Source organism: Aspergillus costaricaensis (genome assembly GCF_003184835.1).
Source record: "Aspergillus costaricaensis CBS 115574 unplaced genomic scaffold BO79scaffold_10, whole genome shotgun sequence".
In the NCBI taxonomy this organism is placed as follows: Eukaryota; Fungi; Ascomycota; class Eurotiomycetes; order Eurotiales; family Aspergillaceae; genus Aspergillus; species Aspergillus costaricensis.
In genome coordinates this window covers 595,111-611,514 of record NW_020291810.1, presented here as the reverse complement: position 1 = coordinate 611,514, position 16,404 = coordinate 595,111, and the positions used below count along the sequence as shown (strand labels likewise).

General features: G+C 50.1%; 5 protein-coding genes across 5 annotated transcripts; 4 read left to right on the top strand and 1 right to left on the bottom strand.

The window, feature by feature from the left end:
- Positions 1-167: 167 nt before the first annotated feature.
- Positions 168-1,628, top strand: BO79DRAFT_143543 (RraA family protein; the record flags this gene model as incomplete). The annotated part of the gene is made up of 1 exon (XM_025678328.1): positions 168-1,628. The coding sequence occupies one exon, from the start codon at positions 168-170 to the stop codon at positions 1,626-1,628; it is 1,461 nt and encodes a 486-aa protein (XP_025541446.1).
- Positions 1,629-2,477: 849 nt separating this feature from the next.
- BO79DRAFT_192212 (DNA ligase (ATP) DNL4) lies at positions 2,478-6,273 on the top strand (the record flags this gene model as incomplete). Its single annotated transcript, XM_025680880.1, has 3 exons — positions 2,478-5,517; positions 5,824-5,979; positions 6,085-6,273. The coding sequence occupies exons 1-3, from the start codon at positions 2,494-2,496 to the stop codon at positions 6,271-6,273; spliced, it is 3,369 nt and encodes a 1,122-aa protein (XP_025541445.1). The 5' UTR covers positions 2,478-2,493.
- A 1,837-nt stretch (positions 6,274-8,110) lies between these two features.
- BO79DRAFT_253394 (uncharacterized protein) lies at positions 8,111-8,809 on the top strand (the record flags this gene model as incomplete). Its single annotated transcript, XM_025685994.1, has 1 exon — positions 8,111-8,809. The coding sequence occupies one exon, from the start codon at positions 8,111-8,113 to the stop codon at positions 8,807-8,809; it is 699 nt and encodes a 232-aa protein (XP_025541444.1).
- A 510-nt stretch (positions 8,810-9,319) lies between these two features.
- BO79DRAFT_192211 (cation diffusion facilitator family transporter) lies at positions 9,320-10,874 on the top strand. The gene is made up of 2 exons (XM_025680879.1): positions 9,320-10,420; positions 10,503-10,874. Exons 1-2 carry the CDS (start codon positions 9,370-9,372, stop codon positions 10,742-10,744), a joined length of 1,293 nt encoding a protein of 430 aa, XP_025541443.1. The 5' UTR covers positions 9,320-9,369; the 3' UTR covers positions 10,745-10,874.
- Positions 10,875-12,219: 1,345 nt separating this feature from the next.
- BO79DRAFT_226942 (uncharacterized protein) lies at positions 12,220-15,142 on the bottom strand (the record flags this gene model as incomplete). Its single annotated transcript, XM_025683837.1, has 10 exons — positions 12,220-12,245; positions 12,334-13,007; positions 13,062-13,397; position 13,546; positions 13,772-13,775; positions 13,977-14,347; positions 14,401-14,503; positions 14,559-14,853; positions 14,910-15,016; positions 15,083-15,142. 10 exons carry the CDS (start codon positions 15,140-15,142, stop codon positions 12,220-12,222), a joined length of 1,977 nt encoding a protein of 658 aa, XP_025541442.1.
- Positions 15,143-16,404: the final 1,262 nt, after the last annotated feature.

The following is a 16,404-nucleotide window of genomic DNA, read 5'->3' as shown; positions in this document are numbered from 1 at the left end:
ATCACATCCCGTCCGTCGGCCGGGATGGCAGACAACTCGGGATGTCCCACCCCGCATAAACTTGCCGATATACGGAGTGTTTGCATCCGAAACAGACTATATCCGATACATAAAGAGGGTCAGGGTACAAGTTGACTACAAGATGCAAAAGCCATTGTTATAGTTACATGTTTTCCTCAATTTTCCGAGTTTCTTTCCCAAAGTCTGTCCGCACATATAGCCGGAAGAGGATGAGTGACACAACCAGCTTTTTGGACCGCCTCGCGGCTCTCGACACCAATACAGTATCCGATGCATTAGATGTCCTCCATCTTCGTGGTGCCACATACGGCCTCCGGCCTCTCTGGAACTGTCCGAAAATCGTCGGCCGTGCTAGCACAGTCGAAGTAGGCCCGAGGATCGGGACAGCTCCAACACCTCATCCTTTTGCTCCTACTATCGATGCAGTAAGCAGTGACGACCGGATTCTTGTCATCGCCGGCGGGCTAGAGGGGGTCTCCTGCTGGGGTGATATCATTGCAAACGCCGCCAAGGCCAAGGGAATCCGGGGTACCGTTATCGACGGAGTATGCAGGGATATCGACGGTAGCGTCGAGGTCCAGTATCCACTCTACGGACGTGCTGTTACGATGATCAGTGGCCGGAGTCGCATAGTCTCTGTCAGCGCCGGCAAGCCCGTGCGTGTCTGTGGCGGTGTGACAGTCGAGCAGGATGACTATGTTATTGCAGACGCGTGCGGTACTGTTTTCGTCCCTGCAGCACATATCTCGATCGTTCTCACCCTTGCGGAGCAGATTAACAACCGCGAAAACCAGATGGTAGAGGCAGTACGCTCCGGGCAGACGGTATCGGCGGTAATGCGTGACTCGCGCTTCGAGCAACTCCGGCAAGAGACCGTGTCTGCTGCCGCTGCTGCCAGCCCGCTATCGCAAGAGAATCCCCGGAAGGCGAGTGCAGAGGATCAGGAGCTGGTTGGACTTTTGAGGGGTTTGGACTCGCCAGCTGTCTCGGACGCACTGGATTCCCTGGGAATCGCAGGACAGGCCTGGGGTATTCAGCCATTATCCTCTTCAGGCTCGAGTAACCGGCGTGTTACTGTTGGGCCGGCATTTACCGTCCGTTATGTCCCTGCGAGCGACCCGCCTGGCAGTGTAGGGGATTTCCTGGATGATGTGGCGGTTGGAGATGTGGTTGTTATTGATAACAGTAGCCGCACAGACTGTACAGTCTGGGGCGATATCATGACTCACTATGCCGCACTGCGGGGGGTTGCGGGCACGGTGATCGATGGAGTGTGTCGCGACGTGGATCTGGCCCTTGAGGAGGGATACCCACTATACACTGCAGGACGATGGATGCGTACAGGAAAAGATCGGGTCCAGGTCGGTGAGGTCAACGGGCCTGTTGGTATTGGGAAGGTCCGGGTCGAGTCCCGGGACATCGTTGTCGCTGACTCCAATGGCGTCGTGATCATTCCTCGGAACCGCGTGCGTGAAGTAGCGGAGCTCGCCCGCAAGATCTCAGAGAGTGAAGCGCAGATCCGCGAGTTGTTGACGAAGAGGGGGGCTACACTTGCGGACACACGCCGACAACTCGGATACCACACATTGCAACGGAGAAGGGGATAGAAAGGATACCCTAGAGGGGCTAACTTGAAGCGTTTCAGTTTCTTAGAAGAAATAGAAATGATTGAATCAGTTTCTGCCGTATAGGGCTCGGCTCGAAAGACGGAAGGAGACTGTGAATTGCACGCCTACGCAGAGTACTGTTCATAATCTTCTTATTAACGAGATGTTTACCATTTCATTGATTAATCAACGGTCAAGTAAGGAGCTGTTGGTATTACGTCAATCTCAAAATAGTAATTGTCACGGTGGTAGAAGATAGTACTATTAGTAGATAGTTATAACTATATCGTGTCTAACATTAACTGTGGGTATCATAATATAGCCCTCATGTCAATACTAAATCACCATCAGCTGGGAGATACAACCTGTGTAGTACTAGTAGAGACACGAGTAAGTCAACTAGTATATACATCGTGTGCAATCCATAGTACAAAACTGGTAGTATTAACATATTTCGTACTAGACTCACAGTTACTTACCAGGTAGACCACGACTTCCAACCCCAGCCTAAATTCATCAGTCTAATCAAGTGTGATCAGGTGTAACTGTCTAGCAGAACTCTCCAATGGTAGACACTTAGTCTAGATCTGCTTCAGGCTGCCTTGTCGTACTCCAGACCCCTTAATAGGCAGCAGAGGTGGGTGCCTGCAGTGGTTGCTGCCTAATTGGTACTAGTAGTGTTCTATCCACCCCACATAGTGCATTCACGTGACATTCCACCGACCAGCGTTCTCCACATCTTTATCGTCTCCATAGTACTTCATCATCCACCCTAGTCAGTTGCACTGCCTAGTACTTGGTCCTATAAATGCTTGGTCCTACCCGTTCACCGACAAACATCCTATACAGAGCACATCGATGAGCCATGGATGAGGAAGAGACTAGCAATCATGAAAAGTCCCACTCCTACAGTCAACCCTCACAACAAGACTCAAACCTGGACGAGAAATACCCAAACCGTCCCCACAATCACTCCCAGACATTGCCATTTCACGAGCTTTTTGAGACCCTGTTTAATCCATTGAGTGAGCTCTCCAAGAAGCCCACAGGATCTGCCGTTCCTCGGCGAAAAGTCGGGCCTCATGGCCAGTCGGCAGCAAACCTTACTCCACACGAAAAACGACGGGATGTCATTGAGCGGTTCATCTCACGATGGCGGAAGGAGGTGGGCGATGATATCTATCCTGCCTTCCGGCTCATTCTTCCGGACAAAGACCGTGACCGCGCCATGTACGGTATCAAAGAAAAGGCCATCGGTAAGTTACTGGTCAAAATCATGAAGATCGACAAGAACTCAGAGGACGGCTTCAATCTTTTGAACTGGAAGCTGCCAGGACAATTGGCTACCTCGCGCTTTATGGCGGGAGACTTCGCCAGACGCTGCTACGATGTTATCTCAAAACGGCCTATGAGGACGGAGGTAGGCAATATGTCGATCGAGGAGGTGAACGACAAGCTCGACCAGCTTTCAAATGCCTCCAAGGAGGACCAACAGCTGCCCATACTGTCGGAGTTCTACCGAAGAATGAACCCCGAGGAGATGCTGTGGCTGATCCGCATTATTCTTCGGCAAATGAAAGTCGGGGCTACAGAGCGAACTCTATTTAATGTATGGCACCCAGATGCTGCAAATCTCTATAGCATATCCAGTAGCCTTCGACGTGTTTGCTGGGAGCTGCATGATCCGAACATTCGACTGGGGGCTGAAAACAGTGGCATTTCTCTGATGCAATGCTTTCAGCCCCAACTAGCTCAGTTTCAAATGCAGTCCTTTGATCGAATGATTGCCCGGATGCGGGGTACAGAAGAAGACCCTGTATTCTGGATTGAGGAGAAACTCGACGGGGAGCGTATGCAGCTTCATATGCAGTCTGACAGCTCGGTGCCAGGAGGAAGGAGGTTTCGCTTCTGGTCGAGGAAAGCGAAAGATTACACCTACCTCTATGGAAAGAGCCTCGAGGACCCCAATGGTGCCTTGGCCAGGCATCTAAAGGACGCCTTTGCAGATGGTGTCGACAGTTTGATCCTGGACGGTGAAATGATTGCCTGGAATCCTGAGCAGGGCGCCCCTGAACCATTTGGCACGTTGAAGACCGCCGCATTAGCCGAACAGAGAAACCCGTTCTCGAATGGATCACGGCCGCTGTTTCGTGTGTTTGATCTACTCTTGTTGAACGGGCACGATCTGACCAGGTACACTCTTCGCGATCGTCGAAATGCCCTGCAAAAGAGTGTAAAGTCAGTTCACCGTCGGTTCGAAGTCCATCCTTACGAGGAGGCTACAGATAAGACCCAGATCGAAGCGGCGCTTCGAAGAGTTGTTGCGGAGGCTTCAGAGGGACTAGTGCTCAAAAACCCGAGATCCCCCTATCGCCTTAATGAACGACATGACGACTGGATGAAAGTGAAGCCTGAGTACATGACAGAGTTTGGGGAGTCTCTGGATCTGATAGTCATAGGCGGCTACTATGGCAGTGGTCATCGAGGAGGGAGTCTTGCAAGTTTTCTGTGTGGCTTGAGGGTCGACAATGCTAGCTCTTCGCAAGGGAATACGCCCACCAAATGCTATTCTTTCTGCAAGGTCGGGGGAGGCTTTACGGCAGCAGACTATGCGAACATTCGTCATCATACTGATGGCAAATGGATGGACTGGAACCCCAAAAATCCGCCAACGGCTTACATTGAGCTGGCGGGTGGCAATGCACAGCACGAGCGTCCAGATCAGTGGATCAAACCAGAGGATTCGGTGGTCCTCTGTGTCAAAGCAGCATCAGTATCGATCAGTGATCAATTTCGGGTCGGTTTGACATTGCGCTTTCCGCGGTTCAAGAGGTTACGCATGGATAAGGACTGGAAGAGCGCGCTTTCCATGCAAGAGTTCCTGGATCTGAAGTCAAACGTGGAGCAAGAGCAAAAGGAGAAGGAATTCAGTGTTGAGAACTTCCGCAAGAAACGGGTGAAGCGACCAAAAAAAGCCTTGACGGTTGCAGGATACAGCCCTAGTGCAGAGGCGAAGTATGAAGGACCGTCAGGGCATATTTTCGACGGGTTCAACTTTTTCATTTTAACGGACTCGGTTACCCCAATCAAGAAATCAAAGGCGGAGTTGGAACAACTTGTCAAATTGAATGGAGGCAAGATATATCAGACAAACAAGGCCGCTCCCAACACCGTATGTATCGCGGACCGAAGAACTGTGAAAGCAGCTTCTCTGCAAAAGAATGGCGATGTGAGCATCATCCGACCATCTTGGATCCTGGACTGTGTGAGGCAGAATGAGATTGATGCGGGCCTGCCAGACTTGCTTCTTCCCCTGGAGCCTCGGCACATGTTTTTCACTACGCCCAGTAAGGAGGAGGAGGTATTGACGAGTGTCGACCAATTTAATGACAGCTACGCTCGGGATATCACCAGGGAAGAGCTGGTCAGCTTGCTTGATAAGATGAGCGCGGACAAGGATAGTTGCGATGTGCCCCCGAGAAGCGAAGCTACCAAAAAGCTTAGAGAAGTTATCCAAGAGAGAGTGGACGCAGGATGGGATCTCCCATGTGGGTGGCTTTTCCAAAACTTGACGTTCTTCTTTTCCGACCAGACAACCCAGCTTCCAGACGCCGGGAATTCGGAACATCCCAGCTGCGGCTATCGACTATCTTTGGCTCGCAATACAGCCAGATTTGCAGGTGCCACTGTTGTCAATGATTGTGAGGACCCCTCCATCACCCATGTGGTTGTAGATCCGGATACACCATCCACAGAGATCGCCACGCTAAGGAAAACTTTGTCTGCCCGAGCAGATCAGAAAATCCCTCACATAGTTACCACGGAGTGGATCAAGGAAAGCTGGGAGCAGCAGTCACTGCTTGATGAAGATAGATATCATCCAAGGCCTGTTTGATTTCGACTCGGCCGTGCATTACTGTCAAATCAAAGATGCTCTGGGATGACCTTCGTGAATCAACCATTAGGGACGCAGAACTAAGCGAGTCAAGGGAAGGGATTGATAGGATAGCTTTCGCCTACTGAATCCGGCCGAGCGGAGCCGGACTGCATGGGATTTGAGATACGATACTAGCCGATTGGCAGACGCCTTCCAATATAAGCTTACAGGACTATAAGGGACGATAAACAACAGAGAAACGCTGTAGATACGTCTTCGCAAATGAGACTTCGTACAAGATAAGTGAATTTGCTGTAGATACTAGACGCGGTTGAGCGTACAGGCGACTACGTGACAGTTGCGAAGGACCTCCGACGTGGCCCGCAATCTTGTCCGGAGACGGAGTCAAAGAGGGAGAAAAAAAAAACTTGGAACAAACAAACAACAGACGGCTGGTTCACCCTCAGGCCCATAGTACTGGCAGAGTGAAAGATGCGAAAGGAGTCTTGGCTTCACGCCAACGCCACCGGCTAGCAAGCTCAATGATCATCAGCGTCGGACTTGGAATCCTCCTGCTAGGCCCCACCGCCATCGCCGCCCATGAGTCGGACTACGCGACGCCCGACAGAGCCACGCGCGATCAATCCCTCAACTATCGCCGAGAAGATGACCGAAGACCCCAGCAAAGTGTTTGAATCAAAGAAGGGGAAAGTATCAGGCGCGTCTATTCAACCTGAACCTTTTGGGAAAGACGCGATCCCCGAGTGAAGCTAAAAAACCAAGCATGGGGTTACAAGCTTGAGTGCCCTCTTCTCAGATGTTGTTCGCTGCTGCACATTGTAAACTGGCTGCGGGGTAAATCCTGGATTGATTGCCTAACAATTTGACGCATAAGCTACCCGGTCTGGAGTCAATATAGATCAAGATAACCACTGATGTGCTATCCCAGCCTAGCTCTGATAAACACTGGGAGACCATTCTCTGTGTGTACTAGGCAGTGGAGTCTAGAAGAGCTCACCCCTCCCAAGGATATAACAATACCCGCTATAACCCGGGCATCAATACCACTCCGCTGGCCAAGACTCCGTGCATAGAACTGGAAGGATTCAAGCGGGATGGAATGCGTTTGACAGGCCAAAAGTGGCCGGGTTTTGCCGGGGATGTATCATCGAGGGATACTACTACTTAGATCGGAAGTCGAAGCATATTACCCATCAGCTCCAATGTCCTATCTTGAGATGCAATTGCGCAAGCGTGGATGCAAAGAAGAAATTCTCTGTGATCCACGAAAGTTATCGAAGTTATTGACTTCTTTCTTGTTACCTTCCTTTTCTCCTAGACTTGATCTCAATACACATGTCTCACCAATTTCAGCCCAGTCGGCGTTAAGACGACCGGAGGCCTGCAAGGAAATTACGAAGCTAGCATTGGCCTTGGAAACCGAGCTGCCAGGGTGGATCCGCTTAGACAGAGGGATACGTACAGACATGAGCGTAAGAGCCAGGAATGTGAGGGGAAGCATTTCCCCGGCCAAAGCACTAGACTCGGAGTAATAGGTCAGAAAGAACCAATTAACTAGCAGGGTTCCTGCAGCGACATGATCAGAGCTGGGATTCGGATGCATACCATGACGCGTCCCAGGCAAAGACGTGGAGGGTCTTGGGTGGAATTTGCTCAATCCCTTGAGATGAAAGTTTTATTCTCCGCATGATCATCACCGCTAGTCCGATTTTCCAGTAAGAAAAAAGTAAGATGAAAGACGGGAGAAGGAGGTCGGGAGGCGGAAGGCGGAAGGCGAGAAGCAGAGGGAGGACAATGAGGGCAGCAGGGCAGGATGACTGATTACTAGCAATATTATCTCCGTGCTACGGGGAAAGGCTGGATCCACCTCACAGGGTCTGTGCAAACCCGAATGGCTTATATCTGTAATCTATCTAGTTACTGCGTATGATATCTCATCAAGTCGGCATTTACTACTCTTCATGAACTGAACCCTTTTTGCCGCCTCCAACTTTTAGCCATCCAATCCAAACTCCGACAGAAATATTGCGATGGACACTCCCATCCACTTGTTTGGCTGCTCTTAGGGCGGGTCAAGTTCGGAGCGGGTCAGTAGGACCCATCGCCAAAAAACCCTCCTCGGGCGAAATAGCTGTAATGGGCTTAGCCAGCGCTCCTGCAGCATCATTTAGCCAAGTGAACAAGATTCTATTCACGGGACTGCGGAGGGTCTGCGGCACCATCCAGTCGCAGGCATGCAATCTCTAAAGCTGTGGGTACATGTTCACAATTGCTGGTGCTGCAGGACGAGGCCCCCCTATGCTTGCAGGCTCACCCTGCGGGGACAGAACCAACAATGTCCTCACCAATGGTACGTACTCCTCCACTGATAGCCCGCGCGGTATCTCAGGACGGATTGATAATGTACAGAAACATATTGAATTCTCAGACAGGCCACACGCTGGCTGGGAGTATATAAAGCCAGTACGTGACCCGAGTTGAATCTCCTGGCTCAACATCAGAAATCACAGTACATTTCTACCTCTACAATCATTTCTTGTATATCTCCAGGGCACCCTCTCTGCTTCTGTTTATTCCGAACAAAATGTGGTCTCTTTCTTCGCAGGCCCTCATGGCCAGTACAGCCCTTCTGTCCTTACTGCCTTCAACCCTCGCGACTTCGGCAGCCTGCAATACCACCGCCCTCAACACCACTGTGGGATTATACCCTATTACCGTGGAAAATACCACAGTCTTCGATGTTGCCAAGGCCACTAACCGGGGCGTCTGCGACATCGGCCGTCACAACCTTATGGCCGACGTGACGATAATCCCCAACGTCGGCCAGACTTTGATCATCCCGGCTGAGGTCTGCGAGCCCGATAATGAGACTTGCCTTCTGCCCAACATCACCCGCACCCGTACTTGCATCGACGGCGGTCCTCGTCTATACTATACCGTCAATGGGGATACCCTCGACATTGTCGCGAAACGACTTAACATCACGACTGAGTCGCTCATGAGTGACGATACCGGCTTCTCGGCTGATGAGGTGCTTGCTCCGGGTCAGTACCTCAAGGTGCCATTGTGTTCTCCAAGTGAGTGCGTGATTCGGCCGTTCACGTTGGAGTATGGTGTGTACAAGGACTATGCAGACAAATACAACACCACTGTGGGCCAGATCATGATGCTCAGCCCAACCTACAACTACAGTACGTCGCCGCTGACTGGTGCTGGGCGTCCGTCATTGGATCTTCCGTACAAATGTACGACTCTGTCAAGCAACATCACTGTGCTGTCATGAGTTCTGTTGTACTATTGATACTAGTTATTGGCCATGATGTGTCTGTTGATGTACCTTTGTTCGTGTCGTGTAGTATAGTCTTTGCCTGCAGTGCGCCTGTGAGAGACTCAATGACTGTGGAAATACTCAATTATACTAACTTGAGCGCCTATTCAAAATTTCTTCTCGCCATGTTTCTGAGTGTCTGTGAATTCTGTGGAAGCCTCTCTGGTGGATGATTCGCTAGGACATCACTGCAATGCGACTAATGCTATGATCCATGCAGCCATATGCTTAGGAGCGGTCATCAGCCAATTGAACTCTATCTGCATACGAGTCTTACCGTTGTAAATGCAAGTAACTCATAAATCCCCAGAAACCATTCCAACTATAACGTAATCGGTAGGGATGTGAAATTGGGCCATGACATAAGCCGTCCCGGTCTAACCCAAACAGGCATATCAATCAAATCTGATCTCCGCACCCTGAGCCCTTTCATCGCTTCTCGCTGAATTCCCACTTGTCCGCCGCCATCTCCATCTCCATTGTCCCTTAATACTCATCTAATCATCATCATCAAAATGACCGACCCTCCTCAGACTATTCCTCTTCACCACCTTCCCTCGTCCATCTCCTACAATGCTGCCACCACCACGGCCCTGGAGTCTCACCTCAGCACGTCCGACGAGGAGTCTAGCCCACCTCCGCGTTACACCCGCGAGAATGACCCCTTCCAACTAGCCTCAAAACTAAAAAGTCCCGAAGAAATCGCCCGAATGCAACCCCAAGCCAACATCTCTCGCAAGCGTCACACCTCCGGCTGTCTCCCCCACACCGCCAACCCCCGTAATGCACTCGCTTCCTCCTTAGCCTCCAAACAACTGCAGACCTTCTACGAGTCCCAGAATGAGAACATTCAGCGCATGCTCAAGCCCGTCGAAGAACATGTTCGCGATGCCCGTGAAACAAACAGCAGCAACCAGCTCAAGTACAAAATAGCGGTCTGGGGCTCCTTCGCCGCCAATGTCATTCTCTGTGTTCTGCAACTCTACGGAGCCATTTCCTCCAGCTCCCTCTCCCTGTACACAACCATGGCCGACGCTGTCTTCGATCCCCTCTCCAACATAACCCTCCTCGTTTCCAACAAGGCCGTCAACCGCGTCGATCCTCGTAAATTCCCCGCCGGAAAAGCTCGCATCGAAACAGCCGGCAACATCTGCTTCTGTTTCCTCATGACAGCCGTCTCTTTCATCCTCATCGCTTTCTCTATCCGCGAACTCGCTGAAGGATCCAACTCTGAGACGGGATCTTTCCACCTCCCCTCCGTTGTCGCCGTTATCGTCGCCTTTTGCACTAAATTCGTGCTCTTCCTGTACTGCTTCGCGCTAAAGGATCAGTATTCCCAGGTCATGATCCTCTGGGAAGACCACCGCAATGACCTCCTGATCAACGGATTTGGTATTCTTACCAGCGTAGGTGGTGGTAAACTACGCTGGTGGATTGACCCCGCGGGAGCTATTGTCCTCTCCGTGCTTGTCAGTTGCTTGTGGCTGTTTAGCGCGTATCGCGAGTTTCAGTTGCTTATTGGTGTTACTGCCGATACGAAGATGCAACAGTTGATTACTTATATCTGTGAGCTTATTTCCCTCCCTCACCTCCCTCCCACTTCGTCTATAGGTGAAGGATAAAAGCTAATGATGTGATAACTATAAAGCAATGACACACTCCCCCCTCATCACCGCCATCGACACCGTCCGTGCATACACCTCCGGCCCTCGATTGCTTGTGGAAGTTGACATTGTCATGGACCCGAACGATTCGCTGCGGGCTACACATGATGTCGCAGAGGAACTGCAGATGAAATTGGAGTCGTTGCCGGATGTGGAGCGGGCGTATGTACACGTGGATTATGAGACGACGCATAAGCCGGAACACTTCTTGAAGAAGGAGTTGTAAGTCTAGGTGACTGCTTGTTTGCCTATTCGTTTATGGCTGGATGGTATATGGTATATAATAATATAGTTGTATTTGGATGGGATATGGATATGGATACGAACACGGTAAATAGTATAGTATAGAGATCAAGAACATAGTCACGTGTATAACTTTTTTAATTGTCAATGCAGGGATAGACAGTACATGTTGATGGTGATTGCTGGATGGTAGGAAACCTTAAAGATGAAAGCCGACTGCTCAGGGTGATGGATACAGTTACCATTTGGGTAAACTGTGCCTCGGTGTAGTTCCAAGTGTGAATGATGCTCCTGACCGACCTTCCGAGCCACAAGCAACGCCAAAAAAGAGCCAAGCAGACCGCGGACTAGACCGACCTCCCGCATAATATGGCATACATTGGGGAAGGACAATCAGCACCAGCTGTGGATCACAATTACCAGAATGGGCGATCCCTAATTGAAAGCCCAACTGCTATGATCTCGGACCTCCGTGACCAGTTAACTAGCATTGGAAACTATGACATTTGGCGATCTCAGGTAGTCAATAAGCTCAGAACGATGGGCTGCGCTCAATCTATTGACATAAACATACCCCGACCGGCCCCGAATACTCCAGGCTATGAATCGTGGGAAGACTGGAGTATTTTCATTTCGTCCTGGCTCATTAGCCAAGTCTCACCACAGATATGCAGGAAGCTATATGGGAAGGTCTCCGAAATCTATTATGCTGATGAAACCTACGAACACATCCATAAGGCAGTCTTGGACGAAGCACCCAGGAAACGCAAGGGAGTTGCTAGCAAGCTTCACAGCATGCGGCGGATTATTACGCTTCTGTTTCTCAATACATTGAAGATTTCATGAAGACTTGTGATCTGGCTCATCGATTGGATTGTGGATATGAACCATATTTTGCGGCTGTTGTCCTGCTTGCGGCTATTGTCCTGCTCATCAACCTACGACCTAACATGCCGGAATGGTGTGACATTATTGATCAGCACCTTGAGGGATATAACAACTTGAATTACACTGCTGATCAGTTCCATGATCTGTGTATGGAGGCCTCCGCAAAAGCTGAACTGGCAGAGCTGTCTGCCTTAACAAAGACTTTATCACGAAACGGGAGGAAGCAGAGATCTAATAAGAAAAAGGCAGCTCAGGAAATCAACAAATGTTCTTTAGAACCATACATGCTGGCCTCCCCAAGACTTGGATTAAGGCGAATTGGTTTGACAACATCTTATGCAGGATGAGGTCCCTGGCTAGCCACGCGTAACTAAGAATCAGATTTACAAGGTAGTGTGACTCGCAGTGTTCAGCCTGCAGTCTTCTCACTCATTTTCCTGGATGATACAACACTCGTATATTATGATATTATGTGGTAATTAGAGCAGTGACTGGGAGGTTTTATCTGATTCCCGAAGCCATATCTAAACTATTCGGTTATCTGCATGCTTCCGGCTCATGAGTGACACCCTATGGTTTCTCAAGATATAGTAAATCTGTGAGCGGGTTAGCTGTGTACACACAAGAAGAGTAACCCATTCTGAATGTTGCATTTGAAAAAGGAGCTAATGGCGATAAACTTACTGTATTGGTTCTTGGATGCCCATGCATCACCAACAGCCAATTCTGCCCTCCGGCACAACGCATCCCTATCATCAGCATCGTACTTATGGCTCTTGACTGCCAATATCCTCCGGCCCGCCGGAATGGTCTTGCCCGCCAGAGACACATCTACTGAAGGGAGATAGTACTGGTTATGACTTCCTTGCGCTGCATCCCAGCGGCCAATGACATTCCATTTTTCGAGATCAAAGGTATCCGGCCCTAGAATCTCGTTGGCGCGTTCAAGGCCGTGCTTGATGAATCGCCGATTGATTCCCTCGGGATCGTTATAAGCTGCTAGCACGCGATCGGCGTCTTTGCATCCGTCCAAGCCAATGAGCAGTGACGAGTTACTTTCGGGGGTGACGAAGCTAGCCAAGAAGTCGGCTGCTTCTGGCCGCTGGAAACTGCCCAGTGTTGATCCCAAGGAGAAAACGGTCTTGGGTCGCGAACGGATTTCGGGCAAATGCATCCAGTCCCGACCATCGTCGTAGGTTCCCAGCAACCCGAAGCAGCGGACATGGCGGAATGTCCCCGGGGGCACGATGCTGAGAGTCCGGTGGAGCTCTTGATACGATACATCCAACGCGAAGTAGTCAACTTCCCGACCCATTTCATCCAGAGCATCTAGAAGGATCTTGATCTTGCGGAGGTTTCTGATTGTTCAATCAGCGCAGTTGCCTCTGCAGGTGAGAGGTTTGGACGCTTACCCGCTGCCTAGCTCGACCAACATACTACCAGACGGAATGTGTTCTGCGATCTGGTATTTGTGCTTCTCGAGCAGACCAATCTCTTCATTGGTGAGGTAGTAGGATGGAGCATATGTCACGTCTTCGAAATAGCGTAGTCCCTTTTCATCCCAGAGGAGAAGCTCCGGCATGGCAGACTCCCCGCGACAGGCCGCATGGATGGACTCTTCGAGCGAATGGCGGAGCTGTGTCTCTGCTTTATCGCTGCGGATATCGATGATATTGGTCGCAACGGCCGGCCTTGCGACTGTCTGAACCCGAGGTAGTCGACCACGGACTTGGGGTGGTGACACGACACTTTCGAACATTTTGCAAAGCTAAACGAGCAGCAAAGTCTATGGGATAGTCTATATGTAGTGAGTCCAAGCGGCGGATGTATTCAGCGCTGATCTGCAGGCCAGGCGGCTATTCATGTAGTACTGTGCGAACTCCTCAATAGGAAGACCCTGATTGTCGAACACATTGAGACTCCGTGATGCAATATGTTGCTATGATTGCTCGATCGAGATAAGGATGACTTTGCTTCCATGATTGGCTTGATCCGCTGAGGTCATTGATCCGAACCATGGACCCTGATATTCTAGCCGCATCCAGCCACATGCGACAGGCAAAGTCGATGACCTTCGATACTTTTGTAATAGTGGGTCCTGCCGTCACTCCATAGAAGGAACGAGCCTATAACGCGGCACAGTTAGTAATTATGAGATTTGCAGGATGCTACGTGCTGTGGCAGCGGTGATCTACGACTCGTTGAACGAGTGGGCGTCAACGGGAATGCCAAGATATCCCGGAATGCCCAGTTAGATCGACATGGGAAGTGGAGAGTAAACATGCTAATTCCAGCCTTGCCTATATTATTTAATTTTGATTCCGTACATTGTGCCCATCCAGGAACACAGTGACGCAGGTGGCATTGTCACTACTGGGTGCCTTTGAAGCTTTCTCGGTGATCTTCGCGGCCACCCTGTCAGCATCCAATCCCTCTTGCTTGTTCCCTGCGATCTGATACATGATAGTTTCGTCATCCATTGTATTGGTAACCCCGTCTGTAGTCAGGGCCAAAAAGTACCGACGATCCGGCTGCAGAGTGTATCGTTTGAGAGAAGGGTAACTGGAGACTAAATCTCCCTTCTTTGTTGGTTCGACGCATGCTTTCTCCTGGCCGCTGGAAAGGGACTGCTCCCCGATATCCTTTAGCGGCATTTTATATTGTAAATCGCCCAGCGCCCGCGATATATTCAAGCCCCCTGCGGAAGTTAGGTTCGCAACCTCGTGCGATATGGGACGAGAAGAAACTAACCAACTCGTGGCATGCCGCTCTCGGTGTTGAGTGTCCCTCCGGCGGACTCAATGCGATGCCTCTCCCCAGCATGCTCCGGCTTGTGGGATGTGGTTAATCGCTCCTTCAAACAGTTAGAGGACGCTGATACGATAAACAGGCCTGTGACTTCTACATACGACTCTCAGCGACGTGTGATCTGCCCCGTCGGCCTCTCCCAGCAAAACGTGCGAATCTCCCAGATTGGCGACCACTAAGATGCCCCTGGTTAGATTCACAAATACCAGGGCGGCAGTCGATCCGGCTACGGCGAATAATTCCTCGCCAGCCCAAAACCCTTGCAGAAGCTCCTTCTCCTCTGCTTGGATTGCTTGTTCGATGGCTGATTCATAGTTTCCCTGTCTCAACTCTTTACTGATAGTCAGAAGCCGACGGATATTTTTGCTTGCATGTTCTGCAACCTTATCTGAGGCACTTCCCCCTAAGTTAGTCCCGACTACCTTGCCAGAGTCATGATGTGATCCCCATACTGTCCGTCATATACGGCAAAGAAAGCCAGACTGTCCGTGTGCCCCGAAAATTCGTTAGGCAGGAGGACGGTGTACCTGTCTTCTTGAGTTGGCTTGGATCCAAGGACCTACAGTTAGTAAATACTGGGATTAGCTCTTGAGTTTCCGCATCTCTGGCGGGGAGCGTATCGTACACTACTGGCCCCGGCGCCTTGAATGGTAAAGGTGCTTGTAGGATTTGAAGCATCTGCCATGGCGTGCTGGTACCCTTCGATGGGAAAACACGAGAATCAAGATGCCGTGGTCACCTACGACGGGGGCAAACCCCCTGACTGCCTTGCATTGCGGATAGCTTCCGATCAGGTTCCGGGGAGCCAGGGCTTCGTGCCGTCATCGCCCCGTCAGGGTTCCACTGTCGGGTTCCATCAAGTGGAACGTAATTCCGAAGGTGGGCCACAACAATCTGACGGGTCCAGAAGTCGAGATGAATTTTCACAGTAAATCAGTAAACTGCTAGATATGATGATTTCGTACTATGTAACTCTGTTAAGTGTTAAAATAGTTAATCTAACTTAACTACGTTAACCGTCTCTAGTTAACGTAACTCCCGGCCGCGCCGGCCACCCGCCCGCACCGGCCACCCACCTACTACACACCCAACGTGTTTCTACATACAAACACCCTCCCCCCTCCCCTCTACTTGAAGCTATTCAACCACCAACCATGCCACCAAAACAGTCTAAAGCATCAAAAGATACAGCAGAGCAGGAGGGTAGTATTCTACTTATTATTAAAGTTATAAAGAAGCATTAAATTAACAGTATTCGCGGTGCTGTACACTTTTTTACTGTCCCACACTCTACTCTACAAGATTAACTACGCGGCACTCCATTTGTTCAAGAGACTCCTAATAGCGCTCAAAAATTGACTTCTAATGAAGAATGCCTCATACAATAGATCTTATTATTAGATCAGTGTGGAATACCTCCCCGCTGTAGTAAGTGCCATATAATTAGCCACAGAAGAAATCAGTGTTCAAATCTCTGTAATAAGTAATAATATATAGGCTTTACTAATAATAATATTGTTTGAATAGCTTCATTCTTGCTTGCATTGGGTATGTAGTAGGTGGGTGGCCAGTGCGGGCGGGTGGCCGGCGCGGCCGGGAGTTACGTTAACTATCTTGTGGCTGACTAAACAATTACAAAGCGAACATGGATCGGGATCACATATTCATCACCAAACCGAAACCCCCCTCGACCGTGAGCCTTATGGCAAAGATAAGGTTTGTTGTGATCATGCATAGACTACATGCTCACGTTGTCGGAAGCGTGGATTTGCACATCAATACTTTCACCATTCAGCGCCATTAACACCCGCAATTGTAAGAGCACTGTAAGCTTCACTAGAACGACTTTTAGGGCCTGCTATGATTGATGACCAGGTCGCAACAGCATGCTAATGTCGCATCTGCCCCTGAAAATCGAATCACAAACCGGAGGGTTGATTCCCGCAC

Excerpts from the sequence above, each read along its gene's own strand:
- BO79DRAFT_192211 (XM_025680879.1), top strand. The coding sequence starts at position 9,370 with ATGACCGACCCTCCTCAGACTATTCCTCTTCACCACCTTCCCTCGTCC. Across the intron at positions 10,421-10,502 it reads ACAGTTGATTACTTATATCT|CAATGACACACTCCCCCCTC; the intron begins GTGAGCTTATTT and ends ATAACTATAAAG.